Source organism: Scyliorhinus canicula, chromosome 25 (genome assembly GCF_902713615.1).
Source record: "Scyliorhinus canicula chromosome 25, sScyCan1.1, whole genome shotgun sequence".
NCBI classification, from domain to species: Eukaryota; Metazoa; Chordata; class Chondrichthyes; order Carcharhiniformes; family Scyliorhinidae; genus Scyliorhinus; species Scyliorhinus canicula.
Window position 1 is genome coordinate 16,317,236 of NC_052170.1, and position 27,857 is coordinate 16,345,092.

The 27,857-nt window shown below is 51.5% G+C and overlaps 1 protein-coding gene across 2 annotated transcripts in view; it reads right to left on the reverse strand.

The window, feature by feature from the left end:
- Positions 1-27,857, reverse strand: part of LOC119957241 (adhesion G protein-coupled receptor E1-like) — a 110,447-nt gene that overhangs the window by 17,014 nt on the left and 65,576 nt on the right. For both annotated transcript variants that reach the window (XM_038785084.1, XM_038785085.1), the window contains exons 6-14: positions 25,076-25,143; positions 19,879-20,013; positions 18,253-18,430; positions 15,564-15,683; positions 11,252-11,427; positions 9,557-9,727; positions 7,631-7,834; positions 5,025-5,245; positions 1,807-1,873 (exon numbers count right to left, since the gene is read on the reverse strand). In XM_038785084.1, the coding sequence (XP_038641012.1) occupies positions 1,807-1,873; positions 5,025-5,245; positions 7,631-7,834; positions 9,557-9,727; positions 11,252-11,427; positions 15,564-15,683; positions 18,253-18,430; positions 19,879-20,013; positions 25,076-25,143 (1,340 nt within the window). The remainder of the gene's footprint in view (positions 1-1,806; positions 1,874-5,024; positions 5,246-7,630; positions 7,835-9,556; positions 9,728-11,251; positions 11,428-15,563; positions 15,684-18,252; positions 18,431-19,878; positions 20,014-25,075; positions 25,144-27,857) is intronic.

Below are 27,857 nucleotides of genomic sequence, written 5' to 3' on the forward strand. Positions count from 1 at the left end.
GCAGTTGTACAAAACTCTAGTACGGCCGCATTTGGAGTATTGCGTACAGTTCTGGTCGCCTCATTATAGGAAGGACGTGGAAGCTTTGGAACGGGTGCAGAGGAGATTTACCAGGATGTTGCCTGGTATGGAGGGAAAATCTTATGAGGAAAGGCTGATGGACTTGAGGTTGTTTTCGTTAGAGAGAAGAAGGTTAAGAGGTGACCTAATAGAGGCATACAAAATGATCAGAGGGTTAGATAGGGTGGACAGCGAGAGCCTTCTCCCGCGGATGGAGGTGGCTAGCACGAGGGGACATAGCCTTAAATTGAGGGGTAATAGATATAGGACAGAGGTCAGAGGTGGGTTTTTTACGCAAAGAGTGGTGAGGCCGTGGAATGCCCTACCTGCAACAGTAGTGAACTCGCCAACATTGAGGGCATTTAAAAATTTATTGGATAAGCATATGGATGATAAGGGCATAGTGTAGGTTAGATGGCCTTTAGTTTTTTCCATGTCAGTGCAACATCAAGGGCCAAAGGGCCTGTACTGCGCTGTATCGTTCTATGTTCTATGTTCTATGAATCTCACTCCTCAGGAGGTGGTGAATCTTTGGAATTTTCTATCCCATCGGGTTGGGGAAGCCATTGAGTATGTTCAAGACTGAGATGGATAGATTTCTAGATAATAAAGATATTAAGGGTTCTGGGGATAGTGTGGGAAGATGGCGGTGAGGTAGAAGAGCAGCCGTGATCTAGTTGAATAGTGAAGCAGGCCCAAGGGGCTGAATGGCCTACTCTTGCTCCTATTTCCTCTGTACAAACCACTACCAATGGGTTTAATTCCAAGGATCAGTTGAGGCAAATCATCTCAAGCCATTTAATTCCTTGCAAGGGAACGTTTCTTCCATCGCTTTCTTGGATCTAGATGATCTTGGGATCAGAGCTTCATGTCTTGGAGTTACTGGCAATGAAAATAATTTCTCTGCGTCTTTTCTGCAAGCTTCCTTCATTTACCTGATGGGACATCATCGAGGGAGCACTTTGTTGCCCTCTCTATTCATTCAATCTGGAACAATCTGGGATGAGGTCAAAATGAAGGAATATTTCCAATTCTAGCGTCAATTTTCTCAAATTTGACAACTGAGATTGTTAATCAGAAGGGCACGCTGGTTGCAAGGGATGGTGCATTGGTTAGCACTGCTGCCTCACGCCGTCTGATTACAGCCTTGGGTGACTATGTGTGTGGAGTTTGCACCTTCTCCCCGTTGCCTCTTGGGTTCCCCCCGGGCCCTCCGGGTTCCTCCCACAGTCCAAAGATGTGTAGTTTTAAGTGGTTTGGCCATGACAAATGATCTCTTTGCGTCGAGGGGTTACAGGGCTAGGGGGAGGGTGTGGGCCTAGGTGAGGTAGCTCTTTCAGAGGGTCGGTGCACACTCAATGGGCTGAATGGCCTCCTTCTGCACTGTTGGGATTCTATGCGCCGTATCTGCAGTGAGTATACGAGCATTGTGAACATTGTTCAGAACAGAAAGGGGTCATAATACCGACAGGTTGATATATTTTTTCAGACATGAATCATAGAATCCCACTTATTGCATAATCTCTTTTCACTGCAGGATTCCCCATCCAGGGTCTATCTCTGCTCATGTATTCCGCAGCCCCGTTACTTCTGAACTGAAAGGATTCTAGCTGAGTGCACCCAGCTTCCCTCATGTTTTAATGTGTGTGTTTCAATACTTCAGCCCCACTGCGCACATCACAGCTGAGCCAGGCCCAGCTCGCTTGAGAAGTACGTTTTCCACAGATATTTCAAAGTGATCCTCACCATTATAATCGCACACACCGGCCCCAGGAAACTCCACAGGAAACCATTTTCCAACGAGAGCCAGCAACTGCAACAGTGGAAGGAAATAGACTATTAACAATATTGTACGAAGGAGGACCAGACTGAAAGCAATAGATTTTTGAATGCTAAGGAATATGATAGGGCAGCCACACTGAGTTGACGCAGAACTTCAATGCCACACGAGTGCTAGGCAATGTCCACAGAATCATAGAATTTACAGTGCAGGAGGAGGCCATTCAGCCCATCGAGTCTGCACCGGCTCTTGGAAAGAGCACCCGATTTAAGCCCATGCCTCCACCCGATCCCTGTGAACCAGTAACCCCACCTCACCTTTTTTGGACACTAAGGGCAATTTATCATGGCCAGTCCGCCTAACCTGCACGTCTTTGGACTGTGGGAGGAAACCGGAGCAGCCGGAGGAAACCCACGCAGGCACAGGTAGAACGTGCAGACTCCGCACAGACAGTGACCCAAGCCGGAATCGAACCTGGGACCCTGGAGCTGTGAATCAACTTTTCTAACCACTGTGCTACCGTGCTGTCCATTTTCCACATGACAGAATCAAACCATGGCCCCTTGACATTCAATGGCATTATCATCGCTGTATCCCCCATTATCAATATCCTGGGGGTTACCATTGATCAGAAACTGAACTGGACCCAGCCATATTAATACTGTGGCTACCAGGGCAGGTCAGAGGCTGGGAATCCTGTGGCGAGTAACTCACCTCCTAACTCCCCAAAGCCTGTCCACCATCTACAAGGCACAAGTCAGGAGTGTGATGGAATACTCTCCACTTGCCTGGGTGAGTGCAGCTCCAACTACACTCAAGAAGCTCAACACCATCCAGGCCAAAGCAGCTCCATGTGATTGGCACCCCACCCACCCCCTTAACAGTCACTCCCTCCACCACCAACGCACAGTGGCAATGGTATATACTATCCACAAGATGCATTGCAGCAACTCACCAAGGATCCTTTGAAAGCACCTGCCACACTCGCAACCTCCACTACCTAGCAGAATAGGAAGTGCAGATACCTGGGAATGGTCGCACAGTGGGTAGCACTGTTGCTTCACCACGCCAGGGTCCCGGGTTCGATTCCCGGCCTGGGTCACTGTGCGGAGTCTGCACGTTCTCCCAGTGTCTACCTGGGTTTCCTCCGGGTGCTCCGGTTTCCTCCCAGAAAGACGTGCTTGTTGGGTGAATTGGACATTCTGAATTCTCCCTCCGTGTACCCGAACAGGCGCCGGAATGTGGCGACTAGGGGCTTTTCACAGTAACTTCATTGCAGCGTTAATGTAAGCCTACTTGTGACTCCAATAAGAATTATTATTGCTACTGTTGGATTTATAGGAAAAGTCAGTGATACGCAATCATTTGCTCTTTGTGAAAAAACTAAAAATAAATCCAGTTTGTCTGGGGTATGATGTGAACGTCGGCACAGGAAGCGGGGGTTGGACCATGGGCTCAAGTAATTCATATTGCGGCTGAGAGGCAGACGCTGATTCTTCTCAGAGACAAGGAAGTTTGAGGCTGCCAAGACCTATAAATATACTTCAGTAGAACAGGCCTTCCTACTCTGTCTGTTACTCTCACGGAGCTTCCTAAAGCGTTTGAAGATCGCAGAAAGGAATTTGGGAGCCTAAGAAACGACCCGAACAAACAGGACTTGCATTTTCTTATTCATGATTTATCTTGTTATCAGGGTACCCCCCCCCACCCCACCCCCCCACCCCCCCACCTCCCCCCCGGACCTACACCGGGTCACAGAATCCCTACCGTGCAGAAGGAAGCCATTCGGCCCATCAAGTCACTTGCAGGTCACCGAGAGCGGACTCTGTTGCTGTTATGTCGGCAAATTAAGACAGACATTAAGACGCGATCCACTCATTGAAAGTAGAGAGTGGATTAGCGAAAGGAACAGACGAACAAGGGGCAGGAGGAGGCCATTCAGCCCCTCGAGCCCGCTTCTCAATTTAATAAGGCCCGGGCTGATTGGATGGTAGCCTACAATCTGCATCTGCAGAAGGAGGCCATTCGGCCCATCGAGTCTGCACCGACCCTCTGAAAGAGCGCCCTAACTAGGCCCACACCTCCACCCTATCCACATGACCCCACCTAATCTGCACATCTTTGGACACCTAAGGGACAATTTAGCATGGCCGATCCACGTAAAACCTGCACATCTTTGGACTGTGGGAGGAAACCGGAGCACCCGGAGGAAACCCACACAGACGCGGGGAGAACGTGCAAACTCCACACAGACAGTCACCCGAGGCCGGAATTGAACCCGGGTCCCTTGCGCTGTGAGGCAGCGGCGTTAACCACTGTGCCAACCCACCTCCGATAACCTATACGAATGAAACGTCTCATAGCTAATGTGTTAATTGGACATCAAACCTGCAGCCTCCCTTATATTTTAGTTTGAGAGCATTCCGTTTTCGGACTCCTGGGACTGAGGCCCAGTCCATTTTAAATCCTGGGCCTGAGTTACATTTCCCCCCACTGCCCCCCCCCCCCGCTTAAAGCTGGCAGGAGTGGTGTAAGAACTGAGGGGCAATATTCTCCTCCTCGGATTCGCCACTACTGTTAATCCTTCTATAGTTACGCAGACTGATGGACCAGTCTGCTACAATCCACGTGGTGGGTGTGATGTTGAATCAACCCTGTGTCTGTACTCACTGAGTGTCTCCACTGGAAAGAGGAAGATCATGTGTGCTGTGTCCTTTATATAGGGGTTGGTATAATGCCCCCCTGTGGTAGTGTCACCTTTGTGTGTATCGTGAATGCCCATTGGTCGTGTCCTATCTTACTGACCTATTGGTTGAGCATCTGTGTGTCATGTCTCTGGTGCTCCCTCTAGTGTCTAGCTAGTCTACGTGTTCTTATATTAACCCCTTGTGTATCTACAGTGATGCATACCACCACACTCCCAATTTCCTGCCGTTGGTGACCACTTCGACTGTTGGATTTCTGCCACTTAAAATGGCGCTGGGAGAACACCCCATACTGCAAGTAAAATAAACTAAGTGATGATGTTAACCTGTATTTTGTTGCCTGGGTCTTAATTGGAGCCAAGTTTTCGATAGCTTCTGGGTAAAATATTTGATTAATACACTGGTCGAAGTAGCTGAGATTTTATAGATACAACACGCTTGATTCTGGAGAGTTGAAACTCTGGACCGTGGGTACGTACTGTTTGGATGTTCCATAGCCCTCGCTGTTGACGGAGGCCGAGATCCCCACAATCAGGAGAGGAAGCCCATAGCCGAACGGGAGCATGTGTCGCTTTCTGAGGCACCCCGCGTTGAAAACTTTCACCACCATGAGGTACAGCTGTATCCCCTCCAGACACATCCAGGCAAACACGGTCAGGAAGAAGTAATGCAGGAACCCAGCAATGATTCCACAGACAACCTGAGAAAAGAACAGCGACATCAGGTGTTAAGTAATGGGTTGAGAGACATTGCAATTAGTTGTCTCATTTATGTTAAGTGTTCAATGATTGACACTGATATGTAAAGGGGCTTCAGGTGGCCTCTGGATCAGGTGATGTGCAGAGTTCTGTGCAGAGTTCTGTGCAGAGTTCTGTGCAGAGTTCTGTGCAGAGTTCTGTGCAGAGTTCTGTGCAGAGTTCTGTGCAGAGTTCTGTGCAGAGTTCTGTGCAGAGTTCTGTGCAGAGTTCTGTGCAGAGTTCTGTGCAGAGTTCTGTGCAGAGTCAGTTGGAACAAATAAAAGTGGTTTGATGAAAAAGGAGCAGAACTTTTGCCTCTTCATACCACAGCATCGAATACGTCTAACATCAGGGAGTGAATGACCCGCGGGTGGGCCCTGCCAATGGCCTTCCTGTGAGAGCTGAGGGAGTCGACCATTCGCCCGTCAGCAGTGTGCTTGGGTCAGGGTGGTTACAACATGGAGCTCATATTAAGGATGTAACTTAGTCCCAAACTCAGAAGACATTATTCGACAACACTAGTGCTACATTACCCCTCCTGCATTATTGCCATCTGGGGAATAGGCCATTCTACGCCTTAATGCTGATGCACCATTCAATTAAATTATGGCTCATCTGTATCGTGGATCCCTAAGTCTCTCTGCTCATCTGAGATTTCTGACTCATCCTTCAGGAGACACTCGTGTCAATCTTTATCAATTGCCTCATCGAACTCTAACTGCCACCGTTTGGCCTATTCACTTAATCTATCAATGTCCCTTTGCAACCTTCTGCTTTGATATGAACTACTCACTCTGCCACGTATCATAGATATGTGTCTCTCTATTTCTTCCTCTGAGCTCTTTCTGAATACAGGGAGAAACCTGATCCTCGGTACAGCCACCAAGGGTTGAACCCTCCCCTCTGCTTTAGGGAAACGCGAGTGAGGCAGTTTCCCGGCTTCTCGATCCTGGGCCTGCCACCTCCTCCCACTCCCACAAGAATTTCCGTCTCCATGAGATGTGGGCGGGCAAGTATTTTGCTCGCCGTCTCCCGAAGCGGCGACAGAGGTGGGTCGATGCTGAGATGGCTAGCTGGAAAGCCCTCCAGGCGCACCTCAGGAACGCACCAAGGCTCCTCCGGCAGCACCTTCCAAATGCACAACCTCTACCGTCAAGAAGGACGAGGGCAGCAGACACATGGGAACACCACCACCTGGAAGTTCCCCTCTAAGCCGCTCTCCACCCCGACTTGGAAATATATCGGCCGTTCCTTCACCGCCGCTGGCTCAGAATCCAGGAACTTCCTTCCTAACAGCACTGTGGGTGTACCTACACCACATAGACTGCAGCGGCTCAAGAAGGCGGCTCACCATCACCTTCTCAAGGGCTAATTTTCCACATCCTGTGGAAAATTGATTTTTGAAATATTCCTCTGCCTGGTTGTCAGGCCCCCTGTCAGAAAGTTCCCGGCTATCCAGCAGACTTCCCGTAAGGTTCACAAACCGACCTACCTGGCGTGGTTCCCACAGACTTACAAATCCCTCCCGCCACAAACAAAATATCACAGGGCATTCGATTCAAATCACCCCATGACCTTTATAACGGCGACCCCTGACATCACAGTACAGAGCGTGCGACCATGGCCGAATGCTTTTCCCACCAAGGGGAAGATGATGTCGGCGGGAATGGATTTCGGTTCCAGGCAGGTGTGGGCGAGGAAGACTCTGCCCAAATAGTCACTCTCTTTTTTTAAATATAAATTTGGAGTACTCAATTCCATTTTTTCCAATTAAGGGGTAATTTAGCGTGGCCAGTCCACCTACCCCGCACATCTTTTGGGTTGTGGGGGCGAGACCCACGCAGACACGGGGAGAATGTGCAAACTCCCACACGGGCGGTGACCCAGGGCCGGGATTCGAACCTGGGCCCTTGGCGCCGTGAGGCAGCAGTGCCCAATAGTCACACTCTGCCAATCCATTCTCCCAACTTGTCTCCAACCAGGACCAATTCTCCATCCAATTCACATTCATTTTTGTTAATAGTCTCGACTGGAACTTTATCAAATGCCTTCTGCAAGTCCAGATAAGCCACATCCGCCGACTGCCCCGTCTCTACTCCGTTATAAAATTTCAGGTTGCACAGCACTCTTTTGAGCAGGGTCTCAGCAAAACAACTTTAGTTCAGAAAACTAAAGCAATTTTGAACGCAATATGCGTCACTGACTGCCTCCAAATCAGAGTTTCCATGACAATATGTCTTCTTCAACGAGGACAGCGGCCGGTGATGGTATTGGATTACTCTGCTGATGACCCGGTGTTCGCGGACATTGCAACTCAAGCAAGACAGTGATACCGAACGGCGGCTTACCTTGTTACTGGTTTGGGAGATGCCAACGAGGAACAGAAGCTCTGCTAGGAACAGGCACAGGCACAGGTGGGCATGGATGGTGGTCCGGGTGCCCTGAATTCCCCCGCACGTCAGGAATGTGACGAACGCAATGAAGAGGCACACGAGTGAGATGATGATTCCAATGTGCGAAATGAGGCTGAGGTTGAACAGATGCCAGGGATCCTGGAGGAGGAGACGGAGAAGGATCATTGGAACTAACGGATAGCTATGGAATGTTTCCACATGGAGCTCGAATGCCTTCGCTGACCCCCCCCCCCCCCCCCCCCCCCCCCCAATTTGTCTGACCTATTTTCCGGCTTTCAAATCCAGGCTGGCACGCGGGGCATCCTTCCCACAGCATTCCAAAATGGAGGAATTGCACAACCAGCGTGATGGGCCATCAATTGCACGAGAGACGAGTTGCTTTACAAAAGTTAGGCTTTAATAAGCTAGAACCTAGCCCTGCGGTTGTCTACAATAAAATGGACGACCGCCGGGCGTTTGACTATTTATACCTCGGCAAGGAGGCGTGGTTAATTCAGCCTCTCGACCAATCGGAGAGCTGTCACATGACTGGTCTCAACCAATCGGTCGAGAGGCACATGACCAACCAGGGCCAATGGTAAGCTGGTGTTCTGCCCCAATGGCAGGCAGCTATGCAAATCATATCACCACACAGCGTTTCTGGCTCTGGTTGTGAATCTTCAGCAAGGTGTGAGATACTGTGAGCTCAACCAGTCACCTGGCGAGTAAACGCTTGGTGCTATCGGCTGCTGGAAAGGTCTCGGGGACAATTTCCACCTCTGCCAAGCTGGTTCATTTAGGAAGAGAGGTTGTTGCGAGGATACAGTGGACCTCGGTGACCCAGTGAAAAAGGGGGAATTTAAAAAAAAATTTGCTCACGGGCGTCGGAGAGGTTGCTGTTCCCCAATGTCCACCGCCCCTCGATGGCGGCGTCACGAGATTCAGGTCCACAGGGTTTCAATCGCGCTTCAAAAAATTTGAACGGGGTTTCAATATTATTAACGTCCCCCCCTTGCAAAATAATCGCCCCCTCACCAAATAGTCATACCTCGCCAAACGTGATGTCACGTCGGCAAGATTGACAACAGGTTTGGCCAGGGGTGAGGCAGTCAAGGGGATCCCTCTGGGTGGGGGCGCAGACGTAAGTATAGCCCTTGGGTAGGGGGGGGGGGAGGGGAGTGAGGATAAAGGGTCATGCACAGGAAGTGCCCTGTGACTACCAGGTGGGCACAGGTTGGCACTGCCAGTTCGGCACTGTGAGGTTGGTACAGCGGACAGCGAGTGGGTGTCCCGTGGGGGTGTGTGTTGATTTGTCTTGGGCTGTGGAGAGCAGAAACTGAGAATGTGGGGGGTGGGGGGGGGGGGGGGGGGGGGGAATGTGGGGAGGGAATGGCTACACCTGCGGTGTTAGGCGGGGTTGCAATGCTGGCGTGGATGGGGGGGGGGCGGATGGGGAGAGCCCCGGGTACCACCGTCATGGGGGCTAGAGGCCGGAGCGACGGCTTAAACCACGGCCATTCTTTTAATTTTGTGCGAGAGTCTCCAGATTCCACACAAAAAAAAACGGGAGGTAGTACTGGAGAGTTACACGCCAGTTTTCTGTCCGAGTCTGACACAGGTGCAACTCCCCCTTCCTTGTCTGTAAACAGCAGCCTGTAACAGTGCACTGACATGTCCTGGCCAGTAGGTGGCGCGTGCAGTTTGTTTCTCAAGTAGCTGCACATTTTACCACCACCTGCCGTTTCAGTACGTCCCCACTTACAGAAGATGAGCGCTACTGTGGGCAATTTACGAGTTAAAGTAACAGATTGTATTAGAAACCTTGACGATGCACAGCCTTTTGCGGGAGAAAGGACAATTGTGTTCTGCTGCGTACCGTACCTGGGTTTCGTACAGTGCCATTAGCACGGCGAAGCTGGTCAGGTGTGTGCACTTGCAGGTGGTGTGGGTCTCGTTAGCCTTTATCATCGTGCAGCCCTGACGGGACCAATGGCTGCCAGTTGCCGTGCGGTTCAAGGCCACGCAGAACACTTCCACGCGGGGTTTCCTCTCCTGGGTCAAGGAAACAAGAACATCAACCATTTCTAGATTTCACTCTCCTCGACTGTTCATTCGCCTCCATGAGAGGAGGACGCCCTGCCTCAGCCACGACACAGCCATCTCCGACTCTTTCAATTGTCGTGGCGACGTCGTCTTGGTGAGATGGGCAGGACGTTGGGGGGGGGGGGTGCGCAGGGGGGGGGGGGGGGTGCGGGGGGGGGGGTGCGTGGGGGGGGTGCGTGGGGGGGGTGCGTGGGGGGGGTGCGTGGGGGGGTGCGTGGGGGGGGTGCGTGGGGGGGGGGTGCGTGGGGGGGGTGCGTGGGGGGGGGTGCGTGGGGGGGGAGGGGGGGTGCGTGGGTGGGGGGGTGCGTGGGGGGGGGGCGTGGGGGGGGGAGGGGGAGGGGGGTGCGTGGGGGGGGAGTGGGGGTGCGTGGGGGGGAGGGGGGTGCGCAGGGGGGGGTGGGGGGGTGCGTGGGGGGGAGGGGGGGTGCGCAGGGGGGGGGGGGGGGCTGCCAATGCTGTTGCTGTGGTTTTCAGCTGGTGTAACCCCAGCACCCGCTTTGGTAAACCTTCGCCCTGCAGTATGTCACAGTGGAACCTGGGACCCTGGAGCTGTGAAGCAACTGTGCTAACTGTGGAACTCAACTAATGCGGGATGTGTTTCAAATGGGAAGGGCGGGTGCGCCCCATTCGGAGCAGAGTCACCTCAGATAAGTGGGAAAGGTCCCAGGCCTTAAATTATCCGGACGCTTCCCCTCCCCCACTCCCTCCCTCACCGGGGGGGGGGGGGTTGGAAAATCCGTCTCCATAAGGAGACTTGCATGAAGGGGTGGGCTAGATTGATTTCTGGAAGGAGACAGCGGTCTCCTAGGAGGGGTAGAACTGTCTTTCGAGAATGGGAGGCGACCTCTGGGAAGCGTGCGGAATTCTCGGAAGGAGTGTCAGGTCAGGCATTGAGGGGACGTTGCCCTTCGCTGGAGAGTCAGGAGCAGGGGTGGGTGGGGGGAGGGGGGGGTGGGGGTCACAGTCTCAGGATAACCATTTAGGACTGAGAGGAGGAGAAACCTCTACTCGAGAGAGTTGCAGATCTTTGAAATGCTCACCCCCCCCCCCCCACTAAGAGCAGAGGGAGCTCCCGAGACTCTACATTCGGGAGAGAAACCACTGGATCCTTACACACCGAGAGGACAAAGGGAAGCAGGGCGGGGCAGTGAGGTCGGAGGTCAGCCATTTTGGAACGGTGGAGCAGGCCGCTGAGGCCGCGCGCCCTCCTCCTCCTCCTCACGTTCTCACAGTTGCTCGGAGGACGTCACCCATCGCCTCGAGTTCGCACAAGTGAAAAAAGAAAGCGCTGGAAATCCCGAACGGACGGGGAGAGAGAGAGAGAGAGAGAGAGAAACAGAGGCCGGGATAGAAAATAGAACAATATGCTGACAGAATGAAGGAGGTTCAGGTGGAGTATCAATGCCAAGATGGCCGACTTGGGCGATAAATGGCCTCTTTCTGTGTGGCAGCTGGGCGCATTGCCTCACTAACCTTTTCGTTTCGGAATGTGATGTTGACGGGCTCGGTGAGGGGCTGCCGGCTTTTGTGGGTCGAGGTGACCGTCAGCACGTGCGAGTTCAGCCGCAGGCCCTCCCTCACGCCACCCAGGGAGCCATTGAGCACAGGGTCCATCTGAGAGAAGGCGATCAGGGCCACTCCAGCCAAACCTGCCGGCGTAAAGTGAACGGTTAAAACACCCTATCCCCAGCCGCACAGGTTTCCATGGCAACAGTTCCCTCCCGGCCTGCTGCTGCCTATTACTGCTACGGGCCGGGTCAAGGCACGACTCCACATACATTTCTTTTGTTTGTTCACGGGATGTGGGTGTCTCGGCTGGACCAGCATCTTCGGCCCATCTCTCATTGCTCTTGAACGGAATGGCTCACGAGGTAATTTCGGAGGGCATTTAATAATAATAATCTTTAGTAGTGTCACAAGTAGGCCTACATTAACACTGCAACAAAGTTACTGTGAAGAACCCCCGAGTCGCCACACTCCGGCGCCTGTTCGGGTACACGGAGGGGGAATTCAGAATGTCCAATTCACCTAACGAGCACGTCTTTCGGGACTTTGCGGGAGGAAACCGGAGCACCCGGAGGAAACCCACGCAGACACGGGGGGGAGAACGTGCAGGGTCCGCACAGACAGTGACCCAAGTCGGGGATCGAACCTGGGACCCTGACGTTGAGAGGCAACAGTGCTAACCACTGTGCTGCCGCGCCGCCCACAGAGGGTCCACCACATTGCTGTGGATCTGGAGTCACCCTGGAGGCCGGACCAGGTGAGGGCTGCAGATTTCCTTCCCTGAAGGACATCCGTGAACCAGATGGTTTTGGCTCCGCACTAACTAAAACTAACTGAGGCCTTTGCTCCTCTGGTTCGACAAAGAACAGCGGGCAGAAAAACTCCGCCCACGGGCCCCGTTCCATCGCAATCTCTTCCGCTCCAGCTGAAGTGGTGTCGGGCTCTTGGAGGTGGGGGGTGGGATCCTCCTAATGTACTTCAACAGGTCTTCTTTGGCCATCTTCTTCATTGGGCCGTGGTGTCCTCTGTCCTGCCAGCCACAGTCATCTCTCCGTCATGATGCCCGTCTGCTTAGCCCTCCGTTGCACTTCTTCACCGGTGATGTTGTCTCTCTCGTGTGATGCCCAACATTTTACAGAGGCGGCGAGAGTGAAATACGGCCAACTTACCTGACACGTCTTCTGTTCTCTTCCATTTCTCGCCGGCATAGACCGCGAGTGGCACTACCCGAGACATTGCTGGGTCAGTGCTGTAGCTGGGCAGACCCGCCTCAGAGTTAGAGGTCATTGGAAGAAACCTGACTGTGGGGGTTGATGCTGAGGGAGTGTGGCACTGTCAGAGGTGATGTCTGGAGTCTGATGGAGGTGGCAGGGTTCTCGGCTGGAGCCCAGTGTCGCCTCTCTCCCATATGACCTGTCAGCGATGGAAAGTCTCCCGGGATCAATGACAGCAGAGGTGGAAGTCCTGCCCGCCGAGAGCTGACAAACGATCAGAGGCCGTAAGCACTAGATGTACAGCATCGCCGCTGGGAGGCGGTGGCCACTGTCGGTACGACGCCCACCTGAGGCCCAGGATTGTCACAGGATTGTCACATTGGGGTTGTTTAGCACGGGGCTAAATCGCTGGCTTTTAAAGCAGACCAAGGCAAGCCAGCAGCACGGTTCAATTCCCGTACCAGCCTCCCTGAACAGGCGCCGGAATGTGGCGACTAGGGTCTTTTCACAGTAACTTCATTTGAAGCCTACTCGTGACAATAAGCGATTTTTATTTCAGGAGCACGTGGGTGCCCCTCAGCAGGCCCCTCCCTTCTTGATGCCGGTTCCCTCCATTAAGTACTGAGTGCTGTTGAACGAGGAACCCCCCCCACGGGAACCTGCAAACATTCCTGCAAAGGTTTGTCACATTCCTCCGATAGAGAGTCCTCTGCCATCTTCTGGGTGAATACCAGCAGCGATGCAATGAGGCCATTAAGCGGGCTGCGCACAAATTGGTTGCAGCATCGGCTGCGCAGAATGGTGTCACAATGGTCGGCACCGCTGCCTCACAACGTCAGCGATCCGGGTTTAATTCCAATCTTGGGTCACTGTCTGTGCGCAGTCTGCACGCTCTCCCCGTGTCTGCGTGGGTTTCCTCCGGGTGCTCCGGTTTCCTCCCACAGTCCAAAGGTGTGTAGGTTAGGTGGATTGGCCACGCTAAATTGCCCCTTATTGTCCAAAGGTGCGCAGATTAAGTGGGGCTGCGGGGATGGGGCAGGGGTGTGGGCCTGGGCGGGGTGCTCTTTCAGAGGGTCGGTGCAGACACGATGGGCCGAATGGCCTCCTTCTGCCCTGTAGGGATTCTGTGGTTCATTCCATACTTTACAACAATGACCACACATCAAAAAAGCCCTTGACTGTTGGCAAAGCATTAATTGGGGATTTTTCCCTCTCTTCCTATTTCATGGTTCCCCATCAAAGGGGAACAAGGAGGTTCTCCCGAGAGGCCGAGTCGATATTGCTCCCTCAATCAACATCGCAAAACACCAATTTAATTAGTCATTCACCTCAATACTTGACAGCTGGATCCTCTCGTGCGCAAGTTGTCGACCACACTTACCCCAACTGAATTCAGAACTAACTGATGACACGATACATCTGAGCGTTAACCACGCAAGTAGCACATTTCGGATATAAGCTGTTCAATTTTGCAACATTTGATTAAAATCAGGTTAACTATTGGTCTGTGTAAATAAAATGCAAACTTTAAACCACCAGTTCCTTTCCGAGAAGGCCCTCATATCAGCCAGTTGCATCTGGAAGTTTTCACGGACGATTTGGGGAAAATTCGGACATGGGTAGGAGGAGGCCTTTGTCGTGTTGATTTTGGTTTGAATCCATTGTTGCCGAACCCATTGCGTCAAATACAGAGATGAACGAGAAATTGGCCCAATTCTGCAATGATTGCTGTCACTGAAATTCAATTAATTAATTAAAAATATGGAATTGAAAGCTCGTCTCAGTTATGGTGGCCATGGCAGCTGTCAGCGATTGCTACAAAAAAACCATCCAGTTCACTGAGCTCCTTTATGGAAGGAAATCTGCCGTCCTTACCCGGTCTGGCCTACATGTGACTCCAGACCCCCAGCAATGTGGTTGACTCTTAACTTCCCACCGAAATGGCCGAGCGAGACGCAGTTCAAGGATAATTAGAGGTGGGCAGAAAATGCACACCCCGGGCAGCACGGTAGCATAGTGGTTAGCACAGTTGCTTCACAGCTCCAGGGTCCCAGGTTCGATTCCCGGCCGGGTTACTGTCTGTGCGGAGTCTGCACGTTCTCCCTGTTTCCTCCGGGTGCTCCGGTTTCCTCCCACAGTCCAAAGATGTGCGGGTTAGGTGGATTGACTGTGCTGAATTGCCCTTCGTGTCCAAAAAATGTTAAGAGGGGGTTACTGGGTTACGGGGACAAGGTAGATATGTGGGTTCAGTTTGTAAGGGTTGGTGTAGACTCGATGGGCCGAATTACCTTGCTTACAAACTGACGGTGTGACCTTACCACAAGTCAGGAGTGTAAAGGAATACTCTCCACTTGCCTGGGTGAGTGCGGCTCCAACAACACTCAAGAAGCTCGACACCATCCAGGACAAAGCAGCCCCGCTTGATTGCTCCCCCTTCCACAAACATTCAAACCCTCCATCACCGACGTGTGTACCATCTACAAGATGCACTGCAGTAACTGGCCAAGGTTTCTTCGGCAGCACCTTCCAAAGCCACAACCACCACCATCTAGAAGGACAAGAGCAGCAGATGCCTGGGAATCCCACCACCTGGAGGTTCCCCCTCCAAATCGTCCTGACTTGGGAATATATCGCCGCTCCTTCACTATTGCTGGGTCAAAATCCTGGATTCCCTCTCTAGCAGCTCAGTGGGTGGACCTACACCTCAGGGACTGCAGGGGTTCAAGAAGGCGGCTCACCACCACCTTCTCAAGGGCAACTCGGGATGGGCTATGAGTGCTGGTCTAGCCAGCGAAGCCCACACCCCTGTACATGAATAAAACGTAAACCCACATGGGCCTCAGGGGGAGAATTTGTATGGATTTGCCAGGCAGGTCACCCATCGGCTGGAACGCTGGCAATTCCTTCTGACCAATATTGAACTGCATTGGAGGGTGAAGTGGGCATCCGTCTGCCATTCTACCCACGGCGGGAAAATCCTGCCAGTCGTGAGTGCCTTTGGCTAAAAATATCCCTGGCACATTGCAGCCATCGTATGTGAAATGAGGAACCAAAGCAAGGATTACCGGAATCTTCTCTGTCAGTGACCGCCCGCCAGTGAATGTCCAGCTGGTTCCCCTTCGCTGACAGCGATGCCGTCTCCACGCCTGACATGTTGTGACCTCGGATCACCTCCACCTGAACCTCTGTCAAAACAAAGACAAAAATAACGTTGCCAACTGCCATTGGATGGATTCCTGGAGGTTACATCACATGACTTCCCCTCAGGCTCCAGCCGTTAGTCGGCCGACACATCCATCCTCGCGACGCACGGCCTTCCCACGCCAACCGGAAATCAAGAAGACTCGCCACCCGATTGGGTGATGCCGGACTATCAGCCTTCTCTTCCCACCTCTCATTTTCAACTTTTCCATGCCTGGCAAAGTGAAATGGCAACGAAAGTAATAAAAGGCGGGATTCTCCGTTCCCTCGGCCGCGTGTTTCCCGGCGGCGCTTGTCAGTGGGATTTCCCAAAGAAACCACCCCATGCCACCGGGAAGCCAATTGGGAGGGGTACGGTGCTGGCGGGAACAGAGGGCAGGATTCTCCGATCCCGCGGCAGAGTGTCCACGCCGTCGTAAATGCCGTCACGTTTTACAACGGCGTGAACAGGTCGCTCCCTCGTCTAATTCTGGTCCCTACAGGGGGCCAGCCCGGCGCTGGAGGGGTTTGCGCTGCTCCAGCTGCAGATCCCGTTGCGAACCTGCCACCGCGGGATACACCGGCGCCAACGAGGACATACGCAGTGGCACTGGCGCCAACGCGCGCATGCGCAGTGGCTCCCTTCTCCACGGCGGCCCCAATGCTACATGGTGCAGGGCTACCGGGGCCAGCACGTAGGAAAGGAAGCCCCCAGCCACAGAGGCCGGCCCGCCGATCGGTGGGCCCCGATGGCGGGCCAGGCCACATCGGAGCCCCCCACCCTCCCCCTCCAGGGTCGGACGTCCCCTCCCATCCCCCCCCAACAGGCCGCACCTGACCCTTACTCGCCTAGGTCCCACTGGCCCAGAGCAGGTTAGTATGGCGCCGGCGGGACTCGGCTCCTTTCCTACGGCCGCTCGGCCCATCCGGGCCGGAGAATCGGCGGGCCGGCCGCGTAGAGCGGCCCGTGTCCGGCGCCACGCCATCGTGTGCCGATGTTGGGGTGACGTGGCCCGTTCGCGGGGATTCACCGGCCCGGCGCGAGGCTGGGGGAATCCCGCCCAGTGAATCCCAATGGTCGGGAATTCCAGCCAAACTTTTTCGCTGCCCCATGACTTTTTTCTCTGCAGGATCGCAGACAGCAATCTCAATTTTTTGGAGATTCCAGGCTAATCCTGGAGTGCTGGTAACTATGGGCAAAGGGAGTGGCGATTGGGAGAGGGGGGGTGGGGGGGGGGGGGGGGGGGGGTAAATGTCTGTCACACACACAGAGCTTGCTCTGAAAAAAAAATTCCTCTTTGTGCGCCAGAGTGACCGATTTTCTTCACCCAAACGGGTCGACTATTGGGAAAACTGGAACAGCCCGAGACCACTTAGCCCCTCGAACCTGTTCCATCATTCAATACGATCATGGCGGATCCCTACTTCAACTCCATTTAACCGATGTGGACCCGTTACCCTTAATACCCTTACCTAACAAAAATCTGATCGAATGTCAGGGTTGTGAAATTCTCAGTTGGCGCCCTCTCCCTTTGTGGGTAAACGTCCCATCCACCCCCCCCCCCCCCCCCCCCCCCCCCCCCCCCGCCCGCCCGCCAAAGCAAACCAAAGCAAGATTCCACGGCCTATTTGGAATAAGAGCAAGCGTCCTGGCCAACATTCAACCCTCTGTCAACATCACAAACACAGACCATCGGTTTACTATCAACCTGCTGATTGTGGGAGCTTGCTGTGAGCAAATTGGGCTTCGCTCTTCCTTCATAACAAGTGACTACACTTCAGAAATTTGTCACTGGCTGTAAAGCTTTGAGGCGTCTGTAGGCCTTGATAGCCGCCAGTTCTTTTTCAAATCTTCAAACCTTTAGACTTTTAAAACCCATGTTTCGCAACAACTAATGACTGTTCTTTGGTCGAACCCATGTACAAATTCTCCTCTTTGAGGTAAAAATCCTTCTCTTTGAGGTAAAAATCCTCCCCTTTGAGGTAAAAATTCTCCACTTTGAGGTAAAAATTCTCCACTTTGAGGTAAAAATCCTTCTCTTTGAGGTAAAAATCCTTCTCTTTGAGGTAAAAATCCTTCTCTTTGAGGTAAAAATCCTCCTCTGAGATAAAAATCCTCTTTGAGGTAAAAGTTCTCCTCTTCGAGGTAAAAATCCTCCTCTTTGAGTTAAAAATTCTTCTGAGTTAAAAATCCTCTTCGAGGTAAAAATCCTCCTCTTTGAGGTAAAAATCCTCCTCTTTGAGTTAAAAATCCTTCTCTTTGAGGTAAAAATCCTTCTGAGTTAAAAATCCTTCTCTTTGAGGTAACAATTCTCCACTTTGAGGTAAAAATCCTTCTTTTTGAGGAAAAAAGAAAAAACCTCCTCTTTGAGGTAAAAATTCTCCTCTTTGAGATAAAAATCCTTCTCTTCGAGGTAAAAATCTTCCTCTGAGTGTTTTTAGGAAAACAAAATAGGGCAAATTCGGAGTCCTGTTCTGATGAAACATTATCTCTCTTCCTCTGTACTGCCTGACCTGCTGCGTATTTCCAGCATATTTTGCCTCCATTCCTGTTCAATTTATGCGGCACTTTACCTATGCTGCCGAAGGATATGTTCTTCTTCTCCTGGTCACTGAGCGTGTATGCCACGGCCATCACTGACTTCTCCATGGTCTGCAGAGACATCTCCAGTGCTCGCTGCCGATCCTGCGCTCCCATCTTTTCCATCAGGGAATGGTTTCTCAGAAGCTGATTCGTTAACGATGTGAGATTCTGGGGGATTCAAACAGTCCCATCAGTGCGGCAGCAGCCTACTTACCGAAAGACAGCAAGCTCCGATCCCGCATTCCCTCCAAATTAAAATTAATCCGCTTGCTGAAGAATGTGAAAAATGAAATGAAAATCGCTTATTGTCACGAGTAGGCTTCAAATGAAGTTACTGTGAAAAGCCCCTAGTCGCCACATTCCGGCGCCTGTTCGGGGAGGCTGTTACGGGAATCGAACCGTGCTGCTGGCCTGCTTGGTCTGCTTTCAAAGCCAGCGATTTAGCCCAGTGTGCTAAACAGCCCCTGTGTGTATATTTAAAGAAGGGCGGCACTGCGTTCGGCAAATCGAAACATGGAATTCCTACAGTGCAGAAGGAGGCCATTCAGCCCATCGGGATCTCCACCAACTATCGGAAAGAGCACTTTACTGAGACCTACTCCCCTGCCCTATCCCGAGAGAGGAGATGGGAGAGGCAGGTTTTTTGTCCAGAGGGTGGTGAGTGCCTGGAATGTGTTGCCAGGGGAGGTTGTGGAAGCAGATACATTAACGGCGTTCAAAAGGCATCTTGACAAACGCATGGGTAGGATGGGTAGAGAGGGATACGGCACAAAGAAGTGTTGAGGGTTTTGGCAAAGGTTGGTATTATGACTGGTATAGGCTTGGAGGGCCGGAGGTCCTGTTCCTGTGCCGCATTGTTCTTTGTTCCTGGTAACCCCACAGAACCTGCACATCTTTGGACACCAAGGGGCAACTTTTTAATCATCCAGTTAACCTGTGATGCACTATCAATTACCACGAAGATGAGAGTAGTGGAATAATCGAGGCTTTATTGAGCAAAGATGCTGTGCCTCCTGTAGCTGCAACCAAAATGGCTGCAGCACCGGCGAGCACACACATTTATACGCCGCCTACTGGGCGGAGCCAGCAGGCAGGGATTTACCCATGTACCTCTACTATGCGGGCAGCGCTGTAATACATGTAATACACTACTAGTGGTGACTACCACAACCTGCACATCTTTAGATTATGGGAGGAAACCAGAGCACCCGGAGGAAACCCACTCAGACACGGGGTGAAAGTGCAAAGTGTCTGCGTGGGTTTCCTCCAAGTACTCCAGTTTCCTCCCACAGTCCAAAGATTTACGGGGTAGGTGGAGTGGCAGCGCTAAATTGCCCTTTAGTGTCCGGGGATGTGTCAGTTAGGTTACAGGGTTGCAGTGATAGGGCAGGTGGACAGGGGTGGGGTGCTCATTTGAAGGGTCGGTGCAGGCTCGATGGGCCGAATGGCCTCCTTCTGCACTGTAGTGATTCTAAGTGAAGGGCAATTGGCAAAAAGAGCTGCATTGCAACAGGGGGTGAGGGGGTCTTAAATCAGAGTTGGTATTTCAGCCAAGCACAGGTATAATTTCTAAGTAATGTTCCAATTTTGGTCAATCTCCTCTCCGCACAGCTTACCATCAGATACTGCTCAGGGTCAAAATCCTCTTCACTGTGTAGCTTCTCACACACATTGTACTCATGGAGGACGCCAATAACCGAGCAGTATGGGTTGCTTGCCTCATGTCCGGGGTCAGGAGTTGAGTTAGTTTCCTGGAAAGAGAGAGAGGGAGAGAGAGGAGAGAGAGGGAGAGGGGGAGAGAGAAAGACGGGGGAGAGAGCAGAGAGAAATGGGGGAGAAGAGAGCGAGGGGGGGGAGCACGGAGACAGATGGGGGAGAGAGATAGGGAGAGAGGGGGAAGAGACAATGAGAGGGAGAGAGGGGAGAGAGAGAGAAGGAGAGAGAGGAGAGAGAGGAGGGTGAGAGGGAGGGAGAGAGAAAGTGAGGGGGAGAGAGCAGAGAGTGGTGGGAGAGAGAGGGGGGAGAGAGAGAGAAATAGAGAGAGACGGAGAGAGCGAGAGAGATGAGAAAGAGGGGAAAGAGAGAGAAAAGAGAGAGGAGAGAGAGAGAATAGAGTGAGGGGACGAGGGGGGAGAGAGAGAGAGAGGGGAGGGAGGCAAGGGAGGGGAAGGAGGAGAGAGAGAAGAGAGGGAGTGAGAATGAGAGAGAGAGGGGTGGACAAAGGAGAGAGAGAGAGATGGAGTGATAGCGAGCGAGGTAAGAGAGAGAGGAGAGGGAGAGATGGAGAGACAGAGAGAGAGAGGGAAAGAGAACAGAGAGAGACAGCAGGAGAGACGGAGAGACAGCAAGAGAGGAGGAGAGAGAGGAAGAGGAAGGGAGAGAAAGAGAGAAAGTGCAGAGAGAGAGAGAGAGAGAGGGAGGAAGGGCAGAGAGAGTGTCACTCAAATCAGTACATGTTAGTATATTAGAAAATACGAAGGCAGAGGGTCCAGGTACACTCACCATTAATGGCCCGTGTATTCCTAAGCTTAGATGCCTTCCGACTCTTAGCAATGTAGGCATGTTACTGAGTTACCTCACCACAACGCTCCACCCACCACCACGGTGGGTTTTCTGGTGGTGGAGGCGGTGAGACATGAAACGCACCATTGCCTTCGGCCACTGCCAGCCAATGGCAGGCTACCTCCACCGTCGGAAAACCTGGAGGCGGGGGAGGGGGGGGGGAACGGAAAATCCTGGCATGCTCTCTGATGCAGCATAGGGTGAGTTAGGAATTAGATTTTGCATGGAGTGTCTGCGTGGGTTTCCTCCGGGTGCTGTAGTTTCCTCCCACAGTCCGAAGCTGTGCACGGGAGATGAGGTTATGAGGATAGGGCGGGGGAGGCGGCCTGGGTAGGGCGCTCTTTCAGAGAGGGCCGGTGCAGGCTCGATGGGCTGAACGGCCTCCTTCTGCACTGCAGAGGTTGCATAAATTTCACCAGTAAAACTAGGAAACAAGAATACTTTTAAACTGTTTTGTTTCCTCTACTGGGTGCCTGTTTCCAGCCCATTTTTTATATTTTTGGATCAAAAAAAAATGCTAGAAATGTTTCATATTTTAACAGCCCGAACATTTTTCCGGGATTGCACATGGCAGCGTCTTGGAGATTGATCTTCAATTCCTGGAGACGGCAGGGCAGGGTTGGCAACTGGGTGGAAAAGAAAATTGCAAGTTGTTGCATAAAGGTTACGGAAAGAATTCAGTGAAAAATGTCTTCTTTGGCTTCCGGATAACTTAACGACCAAATAGCTCGTCTTGCCCTTGTGCATAACAGACGGGAAAGCTGCATCTAATACGAAGAAGACCTTGCAAAGAACGCACATTTCGTATAAATATTAAATCCTCCCCCACTTCCCCAGTCGCTCTTTGTTGACAACACTTTCGTTATCATCTCCCAACACACGAGGCAATGCTACTGGAGATTTCTTTTACTTTCCCCTTGGGATAGGAGTTGGACTGGCAAAGCAACATTTTTTTGCCCCCTAACTCAAGTCACTTAGCATTGGACTGGAGTCCCAAGTAGACCTGACCGGGCAGGCATGGCAGGATCCCATGAGTGTACCAGTCTGGCTTTCACCACAAACTGGCCAACAATAATGGACAACTTTCACTTCCTTCAATTGGCACACTTCTGACTTGTTTCCCCATCATTCCCTCACATAGAAAATAGGAGCAGCAGGAGGCCATTCAGCCCTTCGAGCCTGCTCCGCCATTCATTATGATCATGGCTGACCATCCAACTCAATAGCCTCATCCCGCCTCCCCTCCCCAATATTCTTTGATCCATTTAGCCGCAAGCGCTCTATCTAACTGCTTTTTTTGGCCTCACCTTCTTCCTGGGGTAACGAATTCCACAGGCCGACCACTCTCTGGGTGAAGAAATTCCTCCTCATCTCTGTCCTAAATGGTCGACCCCGTATCCTCAGACTGTGACCCCTGGTTCTGGACTCCCCCGCCATCGGGAACATCCTTCCTGCATCTACCCTGTCCAGTCCTGTTGGAAGTTCATAGGTTTTTATGAGATTCCCCCCCTCATTCTTCTGAACTCCAGCGAGTACAATCCCAACCAACTCGTTCTCTCCTCATACGTCCGTCCGGCCATCCCAGGAATCAGTCTGGTCAACCTTCGCTGCACTCCCTCTAGAGCAAGAACATCCTTGCTTGAATAAGTTGACCAAAACTGCACACAATATTCCAGGTGTGGCCTCACCAAGGCCCTGTATAACTGCAGCAATACATCCCTGTTCCTGTACTCGAATCTTCTCTCAATTATGGCCAACATACCAGGGCAGCACGGCAGCATTGTGGATAGCACAATTGCTTCACAACTCCAGGGTCCCAGGTTCGATTCCGGCTTGGGTCACTGTCTGCGCGGAGTCTGCACATCCTCCCATTGTGTGCGTGGGTTTCCTCCGGGTGCTCCGGTTTCCTTCCACAGTCCAAAGATGTGCAGGTTAGGTGGATTGGCCATGATAAATTGCCCTTAGTGTCCAAAATTGCCCTTAGTGTTCGGTGGGTATACTGGGTTATGGGGATAGGGTGGAGGTGTGGACCTTGGGTAGGGTGCTCTTTCCAAGAGCCGGTGCAGACTCGATGGGCCGAATGGCCTCCTTCTGCACTGTAAATTCTATGATACCATTTGCCTTCTTTACCGCCTGCTGCACCTACATGCTTACCTCCAGCAACTGGTGCACAAAGACACCCAGGTCTCGTTACATATTGCCCTCTCCTAATGTATGGTGTTACGCCACCCTGGGCAAGTGCCCGGTCAATTCCAGTCCCACAAGCCCCGGAGCCACAACACAAGTGAATTAATCAATAATTCTTAAAAAAATACCCAAAGTCTTTGGCCCTAGGTTGTCCAGCAATCATAATAATCTTAATAATAATCTTTATTGTCACAAGTAGGCTCACATTAACACCGCAATGAAGTTACTGTGAAAAGCCCCTCGTCGCCAGATTCCGGCGCCTGTTCGGGTACGCAGAGGGAGAATTCAGAATGTCTAATTCACTAACAGCACATCTTTCGGGACTTGTGGGAGGAAACCGGAGCACCCGGAGGGAACCCACGCAGCCGCGGGGAGAATGTGCAGACTCCGCACAGACAGTGACCCAAGCCGGGAATCGACCCTGAGACCCTGGAGCTGTGAAGCAACAGTACTACCCACTGTGCTACCACGCTGCCCCTAATACAGTCACAGGTTTGTAAATGTAAACACAATTACACATGTTTGTGTTTATAACAAGAACTGTCATGAAATAAGCAGTAAATACAATTGGTTAACGACAAGCCAATACCTGATATCCACTTTAACTTGCTCCCACTCTCACAAGACAGACAAACACAGAAAGGTGGAAAGGGGTAAGAATCATAAGTGGGGGGGAAGAAAGAATATTTGTTCCAGAAAATGGTTTTAACACACTTTTCTTCACAGCAAGTTTGCATATTAGACTCCGTCGTTTAAAAATGCAGTATTCGCAACTTTCCTGGTGAGTCATCTTGCTTCACATCAAACTTTGCTTTCAGTTCGAGGTTTCTCCTGAGTCCTCTGTAGTTCCAAGAAAACAACCCCCAGAGGCTTTCTGGAGAGAGTCAACCCTCACAGAGGCCTTCCGGAGAGAGTGAGCTAGATCTTTATGGAGAGAGTTGGCTTGATCTTCTTGGAGAGAGCTAGCTGGATCTTACTGGAGAGTGTTAGCTAGATCTTTATGGAGAGAGTTGGCTTGATCTTCCTGGAGAGAGTGGCTTGATCTTCCTGGAGAGAGTTAGCTGGATCTTACTGGAGAGTGTTAGCTAGATCTTTATGGAGAGAGTTGGCTTGATCTTCCTGGAGAGAGTTGGCTTGATCTTCCTGGAGAGAGTTAGCTGGATCTTACTGGAGAGTGTTAGCTAGATCTTTATGGAGAGAGTTGGCTTGATCTTCCTGGAGAGAGTTAGCTGGATCTTCCTGGAGAGAGTTAGCTGGATCTTACTGGAGAGTGTTAGCTAGATCTTTATGGAGAGAGTTGGCTTGATCTTCCTGGAGAGAGTTAGCTGGATCTTCCTGGAGAGAGTTAGCTGGATCTCCCTGGAGAGAGTTAGCTGGATCTTTATGGAGAGAGTTGGCTTGATCTTCCTGGAGAGAGTTAGCTGGATCTTCCTGGAGAGAGTTAGCTGGATCTTTATGGAGAGAGTTGGCTTGATCTTCCTGGAGAGAGTTAGCTGGATCTTCCTGGAGAGAGTTAGCTGGATCTTTCTTGCTGCCAGAACCAAAAATGGAACCAAACTCAAACTCAAATTGGGACTCTGAAAAGCATTCCAGTGTGATCAGCTCCAATCACCACCTGTCTCAGGGCAGAGCACAGCCTTTTGAGCTAATTCCTTGACCACAGGCCAATCAATCAAACCGAAGCCCAACCCATCTCTCTGTCACTGATGCCATCCAGCCTGCAGCTTCTGTTAAAACCAGTACAGCCTTTGGGAGACTTCCTGCTTGAATTAAAGATACAGGCTGCTTGCCTTAAAGTTACAAGTCCATTAACCATCCATGGATCAAAAATGCAACAGCAAAAAGGAAAAGAAAGGGGAAAGAAGGGAACAAACAGGAAGGATCCATACAGTAGATAAACCTGTTGCACATTTAGAAACTCGTGTCACCTCTGCTTTGCTCTGAGGAAAATCGCGTGTATAATATGAAGTGTGAACTCCACTGGGCTTGCCAGTACGGCCCACATCCCCGGAACAAAGTGAAGATAAATAATATCAAAGTGAAGGAAAATGGGAGGTGGCCTACCTGCAGTGGCCCCACCCCCAAAGGCGTGGGTGGACAGTTGATGAAGTCATCCGAAGGGCAGTCAAATTCTGGTGAGGGGAAAGTGAAACAAGGCACAATTTCAACGTTGGGCGACAGTAGTTTCACAGATCCAAAAAATATCAACCCACAATCCACGTAGAGGTCATAGGTCAATGAATCTGTGCTAAACTGATCCTCTGGAAATAAACTCTGGAGTATGTTGGGTCAAGAGTTTGAAATGAAATGCATGGTGGCAAAGAGACTTTTTGACTAAGCATTGGGCCAAATATGTGCAGGTTAGGTGGATTGGCCGTGCTAAATTGCCCCTAGGTGGGGTTGCGGGGATAGGATGGGGGTTGGGCTAGGTAGGGTGCTCTTTCGGAGGGTTGATGCAGACTCGATGGGCCGAATGGCTTCCTTCTGCACTGTGGGATTCTACGACTCTGTGACTTGTCCGACAGTCTACAAATTCCGTCCACTGTACCTTAGCGCCGCTTGCTACCGCCAAGAGGTGCTATATTAATGCAAGTAATTCTCTGTAATCTCCTCCAGCCCAACACCCCACGGGGACAACCTTGCTCCTCCAAGTCTGACCCGTTGAGTCGCTGCCGATTTTAAGCGCTCCGCCATTGAAGGACGAGCCTTCGGTTGCCTGGGCCCTCCCCTCCCTGCAACCCTCTGCCTCTCTACTTCGTTTTCCTCCCTGAGGACACTTCTTAGCGCCTACCGCCTTGACCAAACCTGACTTATTGGGCAGGTTTTTGCGGCCTGGCCTATCGCTCCCACCCGGCAGCGGGGCTAGCCACGAGATCTTTGGGTCCCGTCACTGCCTATGGGGTTTTCCGTGCCCCGTACCCTCCACCACTGGGGAGTGCGCCGTATTGGGAGAGGGGGGGTGGGATCATTATTGGCGGGACTGGAACTTCCCACCAGCAGGAAGGGCTGGAAAACATCAGCCTAAATCTCCTTCCATGGCTCAGTGTCATATTTTAGGTATATTTTGTTTTGAAATTCTCCAGTGAGATGCTTCATTACATTAGAAGTGCTATTTAAATGTAACATGGGAACATAAGGATTAGGAGCAGGGGTCGTCCATTCAGCCCCTCGGGCCTGCTCCGCCATTCAATCAGATCATGGCTGATCTCTTCCTGGTCTCAAATCCGCCTCCCACCTGTTCCCCATATCCCTTTAACCCATTTTTCATAAATGCATCTATCTCCCTCTTGAAACCATTTAATGACTCAGATTCCACCGCACTATGGGGCAGCGAGTTCCACAAATTCATTACCCTCTGCGAGAAGTAGTTCCTCCTCAACTCAGTTCTAAATCTACTGCGCCTCAACCTAAATCTGTGACCTCTCGTTCCAGATTGCCCCACAAGGGGAACATTTGGTCCACATTTACGTTATCAGTCCCTCTTAGTATTTTATGTACCTCGATCAGATCCCCTCTCATCCTTCTGAACTCCAGTGAGTTTTTAAAAAATAAATTTAGAGTACCCAATTATATATATTATACATATATTTTTTTCAATTAAGGGGCAATTTAGCATGGCCAATCCACCTAACCTTTGGGTTGTGGGGGTGAGACCCAAGCAGGCACGGGGAGAACGTGCAAACTCCACACGGACAGTGACCCAGGGCCTGGATTCGAACCCGGGTCCTCAGCACCGTAGGCCAAGTGGTATCCACTGCGCCACCTGCCGCCCCAACTCCAGCGAATTTTAATCCCTCCTTGTACGTCTTCCCTTTCACCCCCACAATCAATCTGGTGAACCTCCTCTGAACTGCCTCCAATGTCACCACATCCTTCCTCAAATCAAGGGGCCAACTGGACACAATACTCCAGATGTGGTCTGACCAACACCCTATACAATTGCAACAACAGGTTGTTGTGGTGCTTGGCTGTTGTTCCATAGTTTTGTTTGGCTAGGCATGACTGTACCTAATAATACTACCAATAATAATAATAATAATAATGCAGGCGAGCTCTGGTCAGCTTCTCTTTCCAGCATTATGACAGTCTGAAATGTGGCCCATGCAGATGTTTGAACTCATGGAGGTTGAGACTGATCTTCTCCGGGAGAAGGCTAAGAAGAGGTTTATTGGAGGTGTATAAAACCATGAGGGGACCGGACGGAGGAGACAGAGAGAAACTGTGAAAGGATCGAGAACGAGGGGGCATAGATTTAGACTTATTTGCAAAAGAGGCAAATGTGATGTGAGGAAAAAGCTTTTCACACAGCGAGTGGTTGGGGTCTGGGATGCACTGTCTGCAAGTGTGGCGGAGGCCGGTTCCATCGAGGCATTGGAGGGGACGTTGGGTGATTATTTGAATGGAAACAATGTGTAGGGGTACGAAGGGAAAAGGCAGATGAATGGGCACCAAGTCACGATGCTCGGTTGGTGAGCCAGTGCAGACATGATGGGCCAAATGGCCTCCTTCTGAGCCAAAACAGTTCCGAGTGATTCTGAGGCTGTGAGATGCTTCCTACAAATGGTGGCTCCTGTCTTTCCGATGCATCTTTTCTCCATCGTGTGCACGGGTGGGTCTCGCAGGGAATGGGAAGGGGTTGCAAGCATTTGTGCTTAAACTCAGCTGTTGTAAGGGGTGTTTAACTCCTTCCGGGTTAATGGGTGCTCTCAGAGTTAGAATTGAGATGGGAGGCTTAGCAACCTGTTTCTGCTCTGCTGCCTTGTTTCCCAGGACCTCCTGTTAGGCGGCCTTGGCATCTGCCTGAATTGGGTTGAGAACCTCAGGAACGCGTGAACATAGAAAAGTC